Source organism: Macaca mulatta, chromosome 1 (assembly GCF_049350105.2).
Source record: "Macaca mulatta isolate MMU2019108-1 chromosome 1, T2T-MMU8v2.0, whole genome shotgun sequence".
In the NCBI taxonomy this organism is placed as follows: Eukaryota; Metazoa; Chordata; class Mammalia; order Primates; family Cercopithecidae; genus Macaca; species Macaca mulatta.
The window spans coordinates 2904625-2924624 of NC_133406.1; the positions used below are offsets into that span (position 1 = coordinate 2904625).

General features: G+C 44.8%; 2 protein-coding genes across 9 annotated transcripts in view; one reads left to right on the forward strand and one right to left on the reverse strand.

Moving 5' to 3' along the window:
• The window catches only part of SMYD3 (SET and MYND domain containing 3), a 763302-nt gene that overhangs the window by 333731 nt on the left and 409571 nt on the right, over nucleotides 1-20000 (forward strand). Inside the window, exon 1 of one of the 7 annotated variants that reach the window (XM_077964486.1) lies at nucleotides 15480-15498. The gene's annotated coding sequence lies outside the window, so the exon portion shown is untranslated. 7 annotated transcript variants of the gene reach the window in all.
• On the reverse strand, nucleotides 8462-13043 carry LOC144340155 (uncharacterized). 2 transcript variants are annotated; one of them, XR_013415909.1, is made up of 2 exons: nucleotides 12453-13043; nucleotides 8462-8664 (listed from the first exon to the last, which is right to left on the reverse strand). XR_013415909.1 is itself a non-coding variant. In XM_077998029.1 (2 exons), exons 1-2 carry the CDS (start codon nucleotides 11207-11209, stop codon nucleotides 8571-8573), a joined length of 333 nt encoding a protein of 110 aa, XP_077854155.1. In that variant the 5' UTR covers nucleotides 11210-12981; the 3' UTR covers nucleotides 8462-8570. The 2 variants fall into 2 exon arrangements, 1 of the variants encoding a protein (XP_077854155.1); XM_077998029.1 differs by having other exon boundaries at nucleotides 10971-12981.

Consider the following 20000-nt stretch of genomic DNA (forward strand, 5'->3'; position numbering starts at 1 on the left):
GAGTGTACAGCGCTGATAATGTCTACAGGAGAGAACAGCAAGTGTTCTAGGCCTTCACATTCACCTGCCACTCGCTTATTCACCGAGAGCAACTTCTAGTCCTGCAAGCTCCATTCATGGTCAGTGCCCTACATAGGTGTACCATTTTTATCTTTTATACCTTTTTTTCTTCAACAGATAAGGTCATACTCTGTCACCCAGGCTGGAATGCAGTGATGTGATCATGGCTCACTGCGGCCTCGAACTCCTGGGCTCAAACAATTCTCTTGCCTCAGCCTGCTGAGTAGCTATGATTACAGATGTGTGCCAACATGCTGGGATAATTTTTAAAGTTTTTCTAGAGTCGGGGTTTTGGTGTGTTGTCCAGTCTGGTCTCAAACTCCCGGCCTCAAGAAACTCGCCCACCTTGGCCTCCCAAAGCACTGGAATTACAGGCATGAGGCACCATGCCCAACCTTACACTGTGTTTTCATTGTACCTCTTCTATGTTTAGATACATAAATACCTACCATTGTATTACAGCTGCCTACAGTCTTCAGTACAAGAACATACTGTTCAGGTTTGTAGCCTAGCAGCAATAGGCCATATCATATCGCCCAGATGTGTGGTAGTCCATACATCTAGGTTTGCATTAGTGTGCCCTGTGATGCTGACACAAGGACAAAAGCACCTGACAATGAATTTCTTGGCAGGTGTCTCTGTTGTTAACAACACGTGACTCCAGTACTCTCAGGTGTAAGCTCTTTACCGATGATGATACCTGCACCCCCTACCTCCATCCCCCTGAAAAAAAGAGTGGTCTAAAATGTTATGATTTAAAGCAAAAGGATATGCCAATGTGAGTCAGAGAAATTAAAATGGAAAGAAAGGAGGGATTATATTAATGTCATATAACAATAATGTAAAATAAAAAACAATTGATAGGATAAACTTGACATCTTTTATAAAAGAAATATACCTTTTTTTCAATTATCTTTGAAACGTTTACCAAAATTGATTCTTGATTGTATACAGACAACATTGGTTCTACCTCAGTCAATGCTTGGGAACAAAGAAACTTTAGTAGACCAAAGTAGAGATCAAAACCACTTAAAAAACTAGAACAGAGAACCATAACATGTACAGAAAGAAACAAAGTATACTCAGAAATTGATAATCTGAAAATAGTCATTTGTAGACTATGAAACCATAGAAAATAATCTTCTGTTGTTTTTTAAAAAAAGATCAGAGGGTCGTTTGGAAAATAACATGAATTTTGCATATAAAAAAACTGAAAAGTTTTGCAATACAGTATTTAGAGGCCACAAGGACTGCAGGAAAATACAAAGAAGTCTACGAACTTTAAGAAATGTGAGAAATATAGAAGATTACTTGGAAAAACACAGTATGTTTGCAGATGATAAAACTGAGCATCATGACATGTCAGTCTTTCTCAACTACGTTTTTCGAAAGCACTTTTCCAGGTAATTTTTTAGTGTTCCTTTGGAAGAATGAAAGGTAAATAGTGAAATGCCATTTGACAAAAACTAACAAGAAATGTTAATGCCCAAATCTCAGGGAGAGTTTAAAACAGGCAGTCTTGTATTACTTCCGTTTTTGTGCAAATTGATTTATATTTTGAGACAAGCAAATTTAGAAATATTTATCGAGTCAAAAATTACTCATAGTATAATTCCTAAGTAGGCCAATAAAAAAAGAAAAGTTAAAATTAAGAAAAAATTATCCATAGTGATCCTTGTTTGGTGAAACTAGTAATTGTACTTTTTTTAATAGCAAAAAAAAAAAAAAAAAAAATCAGTGTGGGAGTGGTTAAATGAATTATAAATAAATGTAAAGAGAAGTTAAATGCAACCATGTGGCATATTTAGTAATATGGAAACTAACCATGCTGTAGTATTAGTTGGATTGTATAACATACATAATATATCACACTATTCTGATGTTTTTTCATTTTAGGTTAATGAAAAATATATTATTTAGTTATTGTTTTTGATAGTGAGGACAAACATTGAAATTATTTTTTCTTAAGTTGTACTATATCACATTCTCTTTTCTTTTATTCTGTGGTTTCTATATTTTCTATAATGATCAAAAACCAAGAACAATACAGACTCAGAATTAAACTGTAACACATTCTAGTTTTGTTATCAAAACTTGAAAATCAAAAATATTTCCATAATCTGTGAATTAGTTTATAGGTACATTTTAGACCAAAGATTTCTCGCTGTATCTTTTTTTTTTTTTTTTGGCAGTCTTGCTCTGTTGCCTAAGCTGGAGTGCAGTGGCACAATCTTGGCTCTCTGCAACCTTCACCTCCTGGGTTCAAGTGATTCTCCTGCCTCAGCTTCTCGAGTAGCTGGGATTATAGGCTTGTGCCACAATGCCTGCTAATTTTTGTAGTTTTAGTAGAGATGGGATTTCACCATGTTGGCCAGGCTGGTCTCAAAGTCCTGACCTCAGGTGATCAGCCTGCCTTGGCCAAGTGCTGGGATTACGGGCCTGAGCCACTGCCCCCGGCCTTGCTGTATCTTTAGAGCTGGAACTCAAACTTGAAACTCGCAGTGCTGTCCATTGTTATTCTGCCCCTGAAGTATCTTTTTTTTTTTTAACCTGTGATCTGGGACAAGCAAGAGCATTTTAGTGACAAATCTAGGACTTCTCTTTGCTGCTCCAGGAACGTTATTTTGTTTTTTAGATAGTCCAGCTGTTAAGCTTGCCCTTTTCACAATATTGTTAGAAGTTTTTTTTTTTTTTTTTTTTTTTTTTGAAAGAAAGTCTTTTGCCCTGTAACTGACTTTTGCTAATTTTCCTTCTCCTTATTTGTTAAATTAACTCTGGCGTTTTTCGTCTTGGTTTACTGATTTCTGACCACCTCTTCCATCCTATCTGTTCCTTGCACTATGGAAAATAAACATGAACTTATCCGTGACTCCTGGGCCTTGGCATCTGTCTTTGGCAGAGTGCTTGGATTGCTATCCGATGTAATTAGTCTGTCGAGGTTTAAATTTGGTGTAGCTGGAAGGGATATAGGGACAGACACACAAGCTTTTAGAAAAGCCAAGTTCTCTAAGGAATTCAAGTGAAGCGGAGACTTCTTTTCGTATTAAAGCAATGTCAAAGGACAGAAAGAATTCTAGGTCTAAAATTGTATATTACAAATTGGAAATTTAATTGGACCAGAGTATATGGCAGGTGATACTGAACCCTCTACCCTGAAAGAGCCTTTGTTTGTCAAGGGTAGGATAGAATTGGAACACAGGGGCCTTTGTACATTGACATTGTATAGGCGTCATTTGTTTTACTGAACACTCCTTTCTAACGACGGCAAAAGCGTAATGGCAGCAAGGTAGACTTGTCAGAGCAATACACAGGACTTTTAGACCCAAGCGGGTGGACTGCGTGGCGTGGTTCCTCCGGGCGCAATGAATCGTTTTGTGTGTACAGAAAGGAATGGGTCTTAATACTTCTCAGCAATATACTGTGGCTTATTTTCCTCTCACAGTGTAAGAATCATTCCAAAGAAATAACAGTTATAAAGTACAGCAGCTTGTAAACATTCTCCATTCTTTTTAATTCCCAGGAATGTGTGACATGGCAGAAGGTTTGGTTCCTGTTGAGTGTCTGTGTAGCCAAATTTTCATCACAGATTTTGGTTCTGCCTCCTTTGCAAAAGTGGAAGAATGCCTTTCGTATGTTGTTAAAAATATATTTAAAAATTAATATTTTGCACAGTGCTTTCATTATTTGGGAGCTGTTTTTGTCTTAACATGGAGGCAAAAAACTGTGACTTCCTCCCTGAAGTTCCTTCTACCCTTACATGGCTGAATCTGGTAGAGGCTCATGCACTTTTCCCATCCTTATGGAAGTACACAGGTAATTACAGGAAGGTGGTATCTGCACATACTTTTATTGGCTGTTGAAACATTTTATAGCTTTTCTATGTGTCACATGCCATGGTATGTGTGTTACATTGATTAATATTTACCACACATCCATGAGGTTTACTCTTAAGATTTTTTGGCTCAGAGAGATAATTTTGTCAGGGCCCCACAGTGACTAAGTTGCAGGACAAACCCAAGCAGTCTGGTTTCATAGCATAGCTTCATAACAACTGCACTGTTTTGCATTTTGTCTGCTTAAAGGAGTATGCTTAGAGAAGAATATTGGAGTGGCTTGCTTAAAAATGACCAAAGGACAGATAACCCAGTTTATGAAAGAGCAAAGGAGTTGAATAGACATTTCTCTAAAGAAGACATACGAATGGCCAAGAAGCACATGAAAAAATGTTCCACATCATTAGTCACTAAGGAAATGCAAATCAAAAGCACAATGAGGCCAGGCACTTTGGGAGGCTGAGGTGGAAGGATCACCTGAGGTCAGGAGTTTGAGACCAGTCCGGCCAACGCGGCGAAACCCTGTCTCTACTAAAAATACAAAAATTAACTGGGCGTGGTGGGGTGCACTTGTATTCCCAGCTACTCAGGAGATTGAGGCAGGAGAATCACTTGAACCCAAGAGGTGGAGGTTGCAGTGAGCTGAGATCATGCCACTGCACTCTAGCCTGGGCAGCAGAGTGAAACTCCGTCTCCAAAAAAAATTAGAAAAAAACCGAATGAGGTGCCACTTCACATTTACTATTAAATGTGATAGGATGAAATGTAGTAGGATGGCCATGATCAGTAAAATGGAAAATGGTAAGGATGTGAAGGCATTGGAACTCTATGCATTGCTGATAGGAATTACAGTGTTGTAGCCACTGTGGAATCCACTTCCTTAAAAAGTTGATGACGACCCAGGAATTCCACTGCCGTGTACACACGCAAAAGGATGGAAAACTGGTACTTCAACAAATTCACATATATATATTGTACATAGTGTTAGTATTTACAATAGTGAAAAGGTAGCAACAGCCAAAATGTTCGTTGTTGGGTGACTGAATAAACCAGTTGCGATCTATGCACACAGTCGAATATCATTCAGCTGTCAAATGAACGAAGTACCCATACGTGCTCCAGCGTGGATGGACCCAGAACACATGATACTTAATGAAGGGAGCCAGACACAAGAGGTCACGTGCTCCATGATCCCATGTGTACGACATGTTCAGAGTAGACAAACCCATAGAGACGGAGTGCAGATGGGTGGTTGCCAAGGCTTGTGGGAAGGGGCATCCGAGAGCAGCTGCCTTCAGTGGGTACCGAGTTTTTCTCTGGAGTGATCCAGATGTTTTGGAGCTGGATAGGTTGGTGGTCGTTTATCACTGTGAATGCACTAAATGTTACTGAATTGTTCTTTTTAAAATAGTTAATTTTATGTTTCACCTCAAAAAACAAAAACTATATTGACGAAGTTATCCCGCGGCCCCTAGCTCTCAGGTATTACCGTCATTTGCAGCTTTTATGGAGCACATATTTGCATGTTATTGGGCCAACAGCAAGTTAAACAGACACCGTCATAGGCAAACATTATCTTGAGCACTTTACGTGTGTGCAAGGACAATGACTGACTTGGTTCCCAGACTCCAGGAACCAACAACCTTTAAGAATTAACAGGAGAACAGACAAAATATGAAAGCTGTATGTTGATTTAGGATACTCAGCAAATACAGGGCTTACATTTTGGTGACACCAACAGATAAAATGCTTTTTCACACGGTGAGTAGGGTGTTACCAGACTTACATGTGATCTTATCCTCCTCATTAGGGTAGGTTTCAGTCACGTACACTGGAGAAATGATTCCGGTGAGAGAAATGCATCTGAAAGAACCCTGTACAAATATGTACCTTTTTTTTCTTTAGGACTGTGAAGGGAACGTGGCAGTGTGTGGCCTTGTGCAGCCTGTGCTCAAAGAATTTTTCACATTCAATATAGACTTTTGATGTTCTCAGGTTATTTTCCAAGTTGCCCAGAAGCATTACGTATACACTGCACTAAATCCTTGAGGAGTTGCAAGAAAACAGATAGTACTTTTCTTAAAAAAAAAAGAAAGAAAAAAAGCGGGGATTGGGGGGGAACGTAGGCCACAGTGCTGCATAGCAGTTTGCCTGGTGTAGGTGATGGGGGTGTGGGTCACTGCGGATGACCCTTGTTGACCTACATTCCTGATCTCTCCCATTCAGATGTGCACATGTAGATGCATTTACTTCTAGACAGCCCTCTTAGGTTATTGAAGTTACTGATTCAGCAATGTCTGCATTGCCAGGGCCTCCTCTCCCCCACCTTACAGTGAGAAGTGGACATTTTTACTTAAAAATGTCTGAATTATGGTTACTCAAATATTACTTTATTGTCTCATTGTAAAAATTTCATATATATATATATATATATGTATATCTGTAAGTAACTTTAATAATCAAGCCACCTTCTCCACTCCCCGACCTGTATTCACTTTTACCATTCATCAACTAAGCTCACCTTGGAAACCTGTGACTGACACATGGTGGCCTCTTCACTTGCACACAATCTTGCCTGGGAATTTTCCTGGCCTAAGGCTATAAGGTGGAAGATTCTTTCAACTTTTAACCGTTCACCTCTCCTCACCCCTCAAAGCATCAGCAAACCTCTCTTTTTCTGGCCGAAATCCCCAAAGGAAAGGATGTCTCCTCCTGTTTTCTAGAGCTCACTCTTTTATTATTTGATGGACCTCACTCTACTAGTCATCTAGTCTCAATTATTTTCACTTTTTTTAGCCTTTAAATGTGGCTAAATGTCTTCTGTCTCAGGAAGGATGAAAAGGAGGGAGGGGAAAAAAAAGAAATAATGCCTTTGCTCCACCTCTGTCTCTACTTATCTTTGAATCATCTCTCCTTTCACAATCACTGCTGAAATTATTTCCATTTTTAGTCTTCCTTTTTTACTTCTTGTCGCCTCCACTGTAGTCTGGCGTTCAGGTCCTTAACTCAACTGAAACTGCTGTAGTTGCGATCAGCAGCAATCTCCATGTTGCTCAGTCCTCTGGAGACTCTAACTGCCATGTGTCCTGTGGACCACTCCCGTTCGGAAGCACGTTTCCCTGGCCTTCAGTGACTCCACACTCTCCTAGTTTTCTTCCTGCACTACTGTCTTCCCTGTCAGTGGAGTTCTTTCCCCACCTTCTTTGTTCTCTACACACTCTCTGTAGGTTACCTTACTGATTCCTGTAGCTTCATTCACCATCTCTGTGTGGCTGACTCCCAAAGTTAGCTTGTATTTTAATGACCTTTGTGTACTTCTAGCGCCAGCATGGAACCTGTTGCACAACAGTAGCCTATGTTAAGTAAAGGAATGGACTGATAAATAGATGTTTTCGAGGACTGATACTCTTCCCCAAATCCTTTATTATTACTACTTGTCACCCATCACAAGAATATAAACTCCATGAGAGCAGACACATTATCAGTCTTGTTCAGGACTGTGCGCCTGGCACATGGCACACATATCCAGTACGAGCAAAAAACGAATGGCTTACCTGAAAGATCCTGGCACCAGGAAGTTTCTCTTTGGGCCTGGCTTCCTTGGTTACTTACATTCCCACCGTCCACGTGTTGTAGGAAGAGGAAGGATTTAAACATTAAGGATCTGGCTCACTGGGGCTGGTCCTGGTGGTTTGGAAATAGCAGATCTCGAAGGCATTCCATTACCTCATGAGAGAAGCCTTATTTTTTATTTTTATCTATTTATTTTTTTTTTTTTGAGATGGAGTCTCACTCTGTTGCCCAGACTGGAGTGCAGTGGCATGATCTCAGCTTGTTGCAACCTCCGCCTCCTGGGTTCAAATGATTCTCCTGCCTCAGCCTCCCAAGTAGCTGGGATTACAGGCACCCGCCACCACGCCTGGCTAATTTTTTTGTATTTTTAGTAGAGACAGGGTTTCACCATATTGGCCAGGGTGGCCTCAAACTCCTGGCCTCAGGAGTTGGCCTTGGCCTCCTAAGAAGCCTTATTTTTATACACCTCTTTTTCTCTCACCTGGGATCACAGGTCAGCCCTTTTTCAAGTGGGGAGAAACCAGCTAAACATTTTGTGTTTTAATTTAAATGTTGTGGCCCGAGTTGACTCTGCTAGGGTGGGGGTAGAGGAGGAAACCCAGCAGAGAACTTGAACTAACTCAAAATGGCGCCTTCCCTCCTGAATATGCCTTTTATTAGGATGTCTCCAGATCTCCGAGCATTTGGTCTTCCATTCTTGGACATTCTGACTTTCCTCTATTAGTATTCCTCTGCCCAAGGTCCTAACGTGTGGCCAGCTGTGACTTCTCTGAGCCCTCTGCAACACTGCAGGGAGCACACTCAGTTGTATGCAGTAGGGCTGATAGCATTCAGGTCTTAGAAGCATTTTCCTTCCATCTCATGTCCGATTTCCTGTTTCTTTTTTAATTGCACTTGTTCCTTTTAGAAAGTGACAGCAGCTAAATTTATTTATCAAGATGCTTACATGCTCTTTTAAAGAGCATCTAAATTAATAAATATTGAGTGCAGAAATCTAATCTGAATTTGTGTTTTTATTGAGAGCACTCTCATTAAACACAGGCTGGAAAGAAAAAGAATCAACCAGACCCTGATGCCTCTTGCAAAATCTGATGTGTTCCGAGTCTAGCAGGCAGATTCCTGATTGCCTTTATTTCCACGTTCAGAAGAATGCAGGTAGATGAAGATTTGAATGGCCTCGTAGTGAATATGCATAAGCCTATAAAATTAAAGTAGAAATTGGTTAAAGAGTAATAAAACTTCTTTCTGTTTCATGAATGCTTAGCAGTGTTATAAAGACATGAACATATTGCTGTGTTTCAGTGAGCTACAGCCTTACCCTTTGATATGCTTAATTATTTTCAAGGTCATTTCTTTTTATAAAATCAAGGCAAGCTGGAAAATGTCAAGCAGCCTACAACTATAGAATGAACTATTTTCGTTGTCATTTTATGGCCATATATAGTTGTGGTTTTGAGTTTCCCAGTTACAGCCAGTCACTGAGTGTAAGAGTCACAATACATTCTGTTAGGAACATGGCATCCTTTATCTCTTCAACCATTAATGTTCCAAGGATATTTTCAAATGAAAGAATTATGAAAATTAGTTGATGTGTTCTGGGAATATGCATATTTAAAACTTCAAGTTAACAACACAGATGAAGGTGATTAAATGTGCAAGAGCTAGCTACAGTAAGAGAAATGTAGTTGAGGCTACTGCTGAAGGGATTATGTACTTAACCTCTAAGCCACTTAGGATATATATTAAGCTGGTTGTGCTCTACCATTTCAGCTGAAAGTACTTTTCCCTTCCATAAAGCAAGTATTTAGTAACAAGTGAGGTAAGTCTGAGTTGTTTGTTATGCAGGTATATGGTATAGTTGAAATCCTGACCCTACCACTCATCTCTGTACCTCTGAATAACCCTTACATTGTATTGTGCTGAAAGGTTTGCGGTGATACCTAAGTAGGCATTGTAACTGAGAAGTATGATCATAAGCTTCAGATTTTGCTGCCACCAGCTGTTAGGAAGTGCTGGTTATTTTGTAATGATGCCTGAAAACCATGGACTCCTCAGCATTGTGAAATTCCAGATTCTTAAAAAGAGGAGATAAGAATTTTAAGTGATTCAAGAACATGCACACCAATTCTGTTAGTTTAAAAATAATGAATATGCCTTACGTGGCCGTGAAGTTCAGATCAGTTGGCTGCAATCTTCAGAAATACTTTATATGGTGTCAACTTAGGTTGTCTCTGAGACACATTCCATTTGACACTTCTGCCTGTCTCTGACAGACTTCTTTTCCCAGAAACACCCCCCACATATGATTATTCTTGTTAGCTTAACCTAGTTCTAGAATGTTCTTTTAGGGTAATTAAGGTAAGACTCTCTCTTCACTTAGCCAACTTGGAGTTGTTGGCATTTCAGTTAGTGGTCATTGCGGTGTAGCATTCCTTCACTCTTTCTCACATTAGATACCTTGCTCCCAGCGATTCAGGTTGTATAGTAGTCCTTCTCTGATAGATTCACCAAGAAATGACTGTCACTTAGCCAGCCAGGTACACATCAACATGCTTTGACCTCACTTACTCTACCCACAGCTCTGCCACGTTGTCCTCTTCTGTTCCTGAAACTCTCCAAGCTTGCACCCAGGCTGTTATCTTTGTAATACTTTTTTCACCCTCCTGCAACCAATACACGTGCACTACTGCCTGGCAAACTCCTACTTCTAGGAGGCTTTGGCTTGAAGACTGCTATTGGCTTAACTAGAGAAGAGTAATATGAAGGTCTGGATAGAGGCCAGGTAAGTCAGAGCTATGCATTAAAGGAAAAATCAGGATTTGGGAAGACGTATTCCTGCCTGTCATTTGAAATATACTCTCATTGGCCAGACCTGTATTTGATTCTCTTTTTGCATTTTAGAAGTAAAATACTTTTAAGCCATACATTTGATAAGAATGATCAAACAACCACTTTGTTGCAGGTTTACTGCTAGGCTCTGTGGGTCCATCTATTCGCGGAGATAGAAAAGTAAATCAATGATTACATTAGAGCACGATATACCAAGGTGGAGGCATAGACAGGGGACTGGGGAACATGAAGGAGGCCATCGAAAAATAAAGGGGAGGCCAGAGGAAGCTTCCTGGAGAAATGACGCCTGAATTTCTGAAGAACTCATAAAAGATAGTCTGGTGAAAACGGGTTCAGCCTGGAAGAGAGGACACCCGAAATGGAGGGCAGCCTATGTAGACATGGAAGCAATCTAACAGCCTAGCACACAGAAGAAACTGTAAGTCACTCAGTCTTCGGTGAGTTTGAAATTCCCGCTGAAAGCCACAGGGCCCCAGAGAAGAAACCTCTTGGGTAAATAGGCCTTTGTAACCACAGTGAAGGCAGTCCGTCATGCTTGGCGGCATGCAGGTGAGCTCTGCCAGGTGTGCCAGGCAAGCTGCGTGTTCGTTGGTAGAGGACTCTGCTTTGAGGCGCAGGGTGGAGCTGCCAGTGAACAGAGAGAATGAGGCTTACCTAGAGCGGTCGCTGGAACACCTGCCTTGTCCGACGGCATCGTCTCGCTTGTCCGACGGCATCGTCTCGCTTGTCCGACGGCATCGTCTCGCTTGTCCGACGGCATCGTCTCGCTTGTCCGACGGCATCGTCTCGCTTGTCCGACGGCATCGTCTCGCTTGTCCGATGGCATCGTCTCGCTTGTCCGATGGCATCGTCTCGCTTGTCCGATGGCATCGTCTCACAGTCCCAGCACACATGCTAGTAATAATGTTCAGGGGGAGAGGAGTACGCAAGCAGCCCCAGCTTCTGTCTGCTACTGCTCTGGAGAATATCAGAGGAGCTCTGCCAGGCTTCACGGGGTTCTTTTACATTCACCATCTCTATTTAATCATCCCAGATTTGAAAGTAATGGTTTATCCTGGATGTGATCTGAAAGTATTTCCCCAATGCTTACCGACAGGAGCCACCCACAGAATCCTCACTCAGTGCTGTCCCCCATGGGAGAGCTGGTATCAGTTCTGTAGCAGGAATTTGGGAATAGTGTTGCTGGTAATGTGGACATCGTGAGAGACTTCCTGTGAGGTCAGAGAGCGGCCACCTTCATAGCTCCCTGCCTTTCTCACTTCTCCTCGACCTCTTGATTCTCTAATTCCTCAGGAAACTCAATTTCCTTTCCTTCATTATGCAGAGCAATTTAACTCTCAAACATCCTTCGGCTCTGGGCCCACCTTTGCGCATTCAGAGGCTCATTAATGTTTCAGCACTGAAGAACTGGCAGGAGCTTTGAAAGTTCAGTCTTGTCTTCTCTCCCTCCCCAGGTATCTCAGAGTGAGAAGGAGCAGTATAGAGATTTCCTTTCCCACTAATAAGAATTTTCACCCCTAATGCTTAGCATCAGATGAAGGTAGTCATTTTCCGTTTTAATATTTTTTTCTTCTATGCATATTAGGTAGGGGGAGAAAAACAGAGTTCTGTCTAAAACTTTGAAATAAATGAAAATATTAGAACACATAAACACTTCTCATAAATGTGAGTGAATAGGACAGTAGTTAATAACCGGAATGGATTTGGAAGAAAGAATTCTGTCAGCTCATACTCAGAGGCATATTGTTAAAGCAGGGATACGAAGACAGCGGCAGAGTACAGGGGTTACAGGCATGAATTGAGGAGTCGGATCACGCTGGGTTATAATTGTGTCTCCTCTCATTCCTAATCTGTGAATTTAGCTGAGTCAACTTAACCTACTGCGTTTACTTCATTATTTGTAAAATCAAGGTAACACCACCAGGTAAAGTGGTGTATTCCTGTAATCCCGGCTCCTCAGGAGGCTGAAGCAGGAAGATCTGTTGGCTTAGTAGTTTGAGAGCAGCCTGGGCAGCATAGCAAGACCACATCTGGGAGGCGAGGCGGGGCGGGGAGGGGGTGCGGAGAAAAAAAACATACTCCCCCCGCTCTAGGACCTGGCAAGCCCTCAGTGCCGTTGGCTCCCATGTCACTCACAGTCTTCCTGGGCTGTGCTCCAGTCGTGTTCCCTCCATGTCACTCACAGTCTTCCTGGGCTGTGCTCCAGTCGTGCTCCCTGCACTCCTACACCCTGGTCTTCTGTTTTACAAGCTGGACCTATTATCCTACAGTGGACTTTGCACTTGCCATGGCCCCGCCTAGGATGCTTCAGCAGACATGGCTTATCGCAGGCCAGTGCCCATTCTTGCTTTCTTCCTGCTAACAGAGTTTCAATTTTTTCTTGTTGTTGTTGTTGTTTTTTCTGAGTCACAAAAGGCCCATCCGTGCCAGTTGAAAGCAAGACACTTACTTGGCTTCACTGTATCTGTGGGACAGTTTAGGGCGATTAAGTGAACATTTATGGGCCGGGCTTCTGGGGAAGCTACTGTTTGCTGATAGGAAGGGACCGACCAGGCTGGCTGGGCACCTGCCCTTCAGCCCTCCCCATTCTTCATCCCTGGAAGGCTGAGTCACTGCTCAGCACAGCGGCCCTCTGGTGAGCTGCACACCAGGCTGGCTGGGCACCTGCCCTTCAGCCCTCCCCATTCTTCATCCCTGGAAGGCTGAGTCACTGCTCAGCACAGCGGCCCTCTGGTGAGCTGCACACCAGGCTGGCTGGGCACCTGCCCTTCAGCCCTCCCCATTCTTCATCCCTGGAAGGCTGAGTCACTGCTCAGCACAGCGGCCCTCTGGTGAGCTGCACACCAGGCTGGCTGGGCACCTGCCCTTCAGCCCTCCCCATTCTTCATCCCTGGAAGGCTGAGTCACTGCTCGGCACAGCGGCCCTCTGGTGAGCTGCACACCAGGCTGGCTGGGCACCTGCCCTTCAGCCCTCCCCATTCTTCATCCCTGGAAGGCTGAGTCACTGCTCGGCACAGCGGCCCTCTGGTGAGCTGCACACCAGGCTGGCTGGGCACCTGCCCTTCAGCCCTCCCCATTCTTCATCCCTGGAAGGCTGAGTCACTGCTCGGCACAGCGGCCCTCTGGTGAGCTGCACACCAGGCTGGCTGGGCACCTGCCCTTCAGCCCTCCCCATTCTTCATCCCTGGAAGGCTGAGTCACTGCTCGGCACAGCGGCCCTCTGGTGAGCTGCACACCAGGCTGGCTGGGCACCTGCCTTTCAGCCCTCCCCATTCTTCATCCCTGGAAGGCTGAGTCACTGCTCGGCACAGCGGCCCTCTGGTGAGCTGCACACCAGGCTGGCTGGGCACCTGCCCTTCAGCCCTCCCCATTCTTCATCCCTGGAAGGCTGAGTCACTGCTCGGCACAGCGGCCCTCTGGTGAGCTGCACACCAGGCTGGCTGGGCACCTGCCCTTCAGCCCTCCCCATTCTTCATCCCTGGAAGGCTGAGTCACTGCTCGGCACAGCGGCCCTCTGGTGAGCTGCACACCAGGCTGGCTGGGCACCTGCCCTTCAGCCCTCCCCATTCTTCATCCCTGGAAGGCTGAGTCACTGCTCAGCACAGCGGCCCTCTGGTGAGCTGCACACCAGGCTGGCTGGGCACCTGCCCTTCAGCCCTCCCCATTCTTCATCCCTGGAAGGCTGAGTCACTGCTCAGCACAGCGGCCCTCTGGTGAGCTGCACACCAGGCTGGCTGGGCACCTGCCCTTCAGCCCTCCCCATTCTTCATCCCTGGAAGGCTGAGTCACTGCTCGGCACAGCGGCCCTCTGGTGAGCTGCACACCAGGCTGGCTGGGCACCTGCCCTTCAGCCCTCCCCATTCTTCATCCCTGGAAGGCTGAGTCACTGCTCGGCACAGCGGCCCTCTGGTGAGCTGCACACCAGGCTGGCTGGGCACCTGCCCTTCAGCCCTCCCCATTCTTCATCCCTGGAAGGCTGAGTCACTGCTCGGCACAGCGGCCCTCTGGTGAGCTGCACACCAGGCTGGCTGGGCACCTGCCCTTCAGCCCTCCCCATTCTTCATCCCTGGAAGGCTGAGTCACTGCTCGGCACAGCGGCCCTCTGGTGAGCTGCACACCAGGCTGGCTGGGCACCTGCCCTTCAGCCCTCCCCATTCTTCATCCCTGGAGGCTGAGTCACTGCTCAGCACAGTGGCCCTCTGGTGAGCTGCACACCAGGCTGGCTGGGCACCTGCCCTTCAGCCCTCCCCATTCTTCATCCCTGGAAGGCTGAGTCACTGCTCGGCACAGCGGCCCTCTGGTGAGCTGCACACCAGGCTGGCTGGGCACCTGCCCTTCAGCCCTCCCCATTCTTCATCCCTGGAAGGCTGAGTCACTGCTCGGCACAGCGGCCCTCTGGTGAGCTGCACACCAGGCTGGCTGGGCACCTGCCCTTCAGCCCTCCCCATTCTTCATCCCTGGAAGGCTGAGTCACTGCTCGGCACAGCGGCCCTCTGGTGAGCTGCACACCAGGCTGGCTGGGCACCTGCCCTTCAGCCCTCCCCATTCTTCATCCCTGGAAGGCTGAGTCACTGCTCGGCACAGCGGCCCTCTGGTGAGCTGCACACCAGGCTGGCTGGGCACCTGCCCTTCAGCCCTCCCCATTCTTCATCCCTGGAAGGCTGAGTCACTGCTCGGCACAGCGGCCCTCTGGTGAGCTGCACACCAGGCTGGCTGGGCACCTGCCCTTCAGCCCTCCCCATTCTTCATCCCTGGAAGGCTGAGTCACTGCTCGGCACAGCGGCCCTCTGGTGAGCTGCACACCAGGCTGGCTGGGCACCTGCCCTTCAGCCCTCCCCATTCTTCATCCCTGGAAGGCTGAGTCACTGCTCGGCACAGCGGCCCTCTGGTGAGCTGCACACCAGGCTGGCTGGGCACCTGCCCTTCAGCCCTCCCCATTCTTCATCCCTGGAAGGCTGAGTCACTGCTCGGCACAGCGGCCCTCTGGTGAGCTGCACACCAGGCTGGCTGGGCACCTGCCCTTCAGCCCTCCCCATTCTTCATCCCTGGAAGGCTGAGTCACTGCTCGGCACAGCGGCCCTCTGGTGAGCTGCACACCAGGCTGGCTGGGCACCTGCCCTTCAGCCCTCCCCATTCTTCATCCCTGGAAGGCTGAGTCACTGCTCGGCACAGCGGCCCTCTGGTGAGCTGCACACCAGGGGTGGCAAAGACAAAGGTATAAGGAGCTTGGTGCCTAATGGCGTCGTGGGGCTCCGGTGAGAAAAAGAACCCTTTCTGTGGGTAAATCATTTTATTTGGTGTTCTGTTGAAAGCAGGGAATTTAATTCTGGCTAATACACATGCTTTCCCCCCAGCACTTTAGAAAACCTTTTTTAATGCTTGGCTCTCTCCGTCTTCAGGACTCCGTTCAATGTGACTGCCTCAAAGACGCCTTCCTTGGTCATTCCCTCTGAAGTAGTTCTGCCTTCCACACGCTTGTGGTATTCTGTTTTTTTTATCACCACATCATGAACATTATCTGAAAATATCTTCCTATTTATTTACTTCTCGGTACTGTGTATCTCACTCTGGGTAGAATTAAGCTCCGTTGGAATAAGGACCTCATGTATCTTGTTCATTGCTCTACCTGTACTGAGAACTAGGCTGGTATAAAGCAGGAGCTCAGTAAACGTTTCTTAAATGCGTGCGAAACATGCTATCTAGATTAAAGAGCAATTTTTACAATTTAATCAGTAGTTTGTCAGGGAGAGGAAAATTAAGGTGGAATTCATGGTGTTGGGGTGATTATATCCCTTCACATTTACATATTCTGGTTTGTCTGTATATTTGTGTGTAAATATGATTCACATCAATAAATTGAGCACTTATTATACGCTAGACATTCTAAGCATCTTCTACCTTTCCATATTTTTCAATAAATAGCTTTATAAAAAGAGTAAATATAAAAAGGCATGCTCTACTCTACTGGGTAGTTCTTGAAAAAAACAAAGCCAATTTCCTCTTTTAACCATTGTGTATTTATTTATTTATTTATCTTAAAGTGTTTCTTCAAAGTGAAAGTTGAAATGTGTGGTAAACTTTCAAATAGAACTGCGTTTTGTCTCAGTAGAAAATTCTCCATCACATATATCTCAATGACTTTGTGTCAAAACCTGCTATTCTGCCTGTCAAGATGATCTTCTTCCCGTACTGTGTATCTCAGAGGATGGAAGTACATAGAATGGAATTTTGGTGTCAGACACATCAATTACAAACCAACAGAGCTGTTTCATTTTTCACCAACGACGGAGAAAGAGAGTCCGGGGAAGAAGGAGTCTGGTTTTGCCTGAAAGTAGCCGCATTCAGGATAAGATGTCTTCACTTAGAAATCAGTCACACCCTCAGCTGCGGAGCTGTGCAGGCTTTAATAATTCATTCTGAAACCTGTGCTTCCACAGCTAGTGCTCCCTGGCTCTTTACTTATTTAAAGGTCTGTCTACCTCTCCGTTTGCACCTGCAACTGTCCGTTCAGTCTGCACAACCAGTGGGGAATAAGCCCATTAACTAGAATAATTTAAGCATCTCAGCTTCCCGCAATCTTCAACCTATTGGGGTCTCACTGGCAACGTATTTCTTTAGGAAGCTCATCTTTCATGTGAACCACAGGTCTGGATCCTTAATGCCGTGATCAGACGCTTGCGATCCTGTGACACTTGAAAATGTGGAAGCCCCATAATATATGGTCTGGTTTGCAGATTCTCAAAGCACTTCCACTAGGGATTGATACGACTGTGCTAGTCTCTTGTGTAATTAACCACAACAACAGATTGTAGCAGAATGTAAAGGAAGGAAGCTGACCAATGGCGGGGGGAAGACAAAGCTTATTGTTGTGGCGAGGAGGAACTATATTCCTTTAGGACAAGCGATCCAGGTGACCTGATACTGGATATAGAGGAATTCTAGTATTGAATTAGGCCTTTTGCATCTGACAAAGAACAGAATTAAAAGGAATAGCTTGAGAGGGATGTCTGCTGGCATCCGTTTGCTTATGATCCACCCACAATGCTGACCAGATGAGAGTCTGTCTTTGGGAAGCTCATGAGTTCATAAGAAACAGAATTGCTGCTGTTTCTTAAGCCAGGCAGCGTTCTGGGGAAGAACGTGGGCTCTGGGACAAGAGGGCCATTTGCTGGTTGTTTTCTCTTGTCGAGTTAGTGATCGCTCTGCCTCAGTGTTCTCGTCTGTAAACTGTGAGTAGCCAGACCTCCCTGAAGGACACTTGCTGGCAAGGCCAAAACACGAGCTACAAACAGAGGCCAAACAGCGGAGGCGGGGGGCACCCGAAGGGACAGGTAACAGGCAGTGATGCCAGGGGCAGCTCTTGTCCCTCGCCCCAGGCTTCGCTACTCATTGGGTTCGCTGAGGTAAGCACTAAGTAAAATGCCCCTGCTCTTCAAACAGATGTGAGGTGAAGGTTTAAGCTTTGCGGTCTGCATACGACCTTTTCATCTTCGCCCTCGTATCTCCTAGCATCCCTTTCTTTGTGAATGGTGCCTACGTTGAACTGTTCATCCAAACCAGACACCTGAGTCATTCGAGACTCATTCTAGACCCCTTTGTGTCACCCAGCTCCACGATTCAGCAAATCACTAAATACGGTTTGTTTGACCTTTTTACCTGTGATTTCCTTTTTAGTGTGGGTAATTCCTAATCAGCCTTCAAATTCAGCTCAAACATGACCTCTTAAGAGAAAGCATTCTGTGACTTTCCCTTTCGTAGTCTGATCAAGGTGGGCCTTTTCTTTGCTCCCCAAAACACCTTGTGGCTATTTTAGGAAACACAGCATTTCTTGCAAACGTTGATTTAGTTTCCTCCACTCGACTGTTAAGCTCCTGTGGGCAGAGATTGAGTCTTATGTGGTTTTATATCCCTAACAGTTGGTGCCTCACAAATAGCAGGCTTTTAATGTTTATCGAAGGAACCCAAAATGTAGGTTTTTGTGAGTTCATCCTGGATCATAACCATGATACAGAACTTATTTTTATGGGGAAAATATGTTCTTACCTTCCCAATAACTCAAAGTTATAAGCTTTAGAGTATCAGCAGATGTCATTCTAAAAGTTCCTTTCTTTAGAATCTAAATTATTTAAAAAACTTAATTTTGCATGCAGGTAAATTGCTTGTCTCTGCCCTCATCAACATCCCAGGGGCAGGATTTTAAAAAATCTTCACGTTGTTGTTTTATTTTGTTTCACTTTTTTCTTGCCCGTTTCTGATGCAAAAATGGGACAAAGAGCCTTCTGATGAAAAGTTATTATTAGCTTCGTTTACTAGAAATGATTCATAGACCCAAGAAAGTCTTTTTGCATGTAGTAAACACATAGTAACCAAATTAGGTATGTGAGCCAAAGGTTAAGAGACAAAGTAAAACTTCCAGACCTTAACATTAATTGAAAAAAATTCTGTCCTTCGAATTCCGTAGCTCAAGATAAACCTAATTCTTAGATGTGGATTTTTTTTTTGAAGACATAGTCTGGCTTTGTCACCCAGGCTGGAGTACAGTGGCACGATCTTGGCTCACTGTGACCTCAGCCTCCAGGGTTCACACGATTCTCCTGCCTCGGCCTCTGAGTAGCCAGGACTACAGGTGCCGCCACCACACTAGGCTAATTCTTTTATTTTCTATTTTTAGTAGAGGTGGGGTTTTCCCATATTGGCCGGGCTGGTCTCGAACTCCTGATCTCAGGTGATCCACCTGCCTTGGCCTCCCAGAGTGCGGGGATTACAGGCGTGAGCCACCGTACCTGACCAGATGTGTAGTTTTTGGTGGTGACTGTGAGCATCTGTAGGGCATGAAGTAATCTTCGCTTCTGTATCGCCAGCATTTAGTACAATAAGTGTTTGGTGAAAGATGAACCAATAAGAGAATGATTGTATTTCCTTTTCAGCTTTCATGAGAAATTATGTGGTGATCAGACTATTTGGTTTGATAACCTTTTATTGTAAAGCCAGTTTTTGATTATTATAGAGCAGAACGGGTTGATGGGCTTGAAATTTTATATTTTTCTTCAATCAGAATATCTACAAACAATCAGTGGAGTCTTCCTTTTGGGTTGCTATTTTGAAACAAGAAATGTCTGGAAATAAGGGACGAACATTATCTGCTTACTATTGGTTGTGTCCTGAAAGGATTGGAATTTGCTGTGAAGCAAAAGCTAAAGATTAAGCAATACTTTTTTTCTTTTCAAAATAATACCGGAATAATTGCTGGAATTGTTATTAGTAGTACTACTGTTTTTCATTATTAAATTTCTCGTTTTCTTTCAATCTCTTCATCAGAAATGACTTGTGCAGAGTAAGGGAGTTTGGGAGGGAAGAAAGCCAATTCCTAAATTCATTTTTCTTGTTTAATATACTGTTTGTTTTATGCCCAGCACGGTGGCTCACGCCTGTAATCCCAGCACTTTGGGAGGCTGAGGCGGGTGGATCATGAGGTCAAGAGATTGAGACCATCCTGGATAACACGGTGAACCCCATCTCCACTAAAAATACAAAAAATTAGCCAGGCCTGGTGGCGGGCGCCTGTAATCCCAGCTGCTTATGAGACTGAGGCAGGAGAATTGCATGAACCCGGGAGGCGGAGCTTGCAGTGAACCGAGATCGCGCCACCGCACTCCAGCCTGGGCGACAGAGCGAGACTCCGCC

Coding starts and splice junctions, on each gene's coding strand:
- LOC144340155 (XM_077998029.1), bottom strand. CDS start 11,209: ATGTGTGCTGGGACTGTGAGACGATGCCATCGGACAAGCGAGACGATG. Junction 8,665..10,970: donor TGTTCCAGCGACCGCTCTAG/GTAAGCCTCATT, acceptor TTAATTTTATAG/GCTTATGCATATTCACTACG.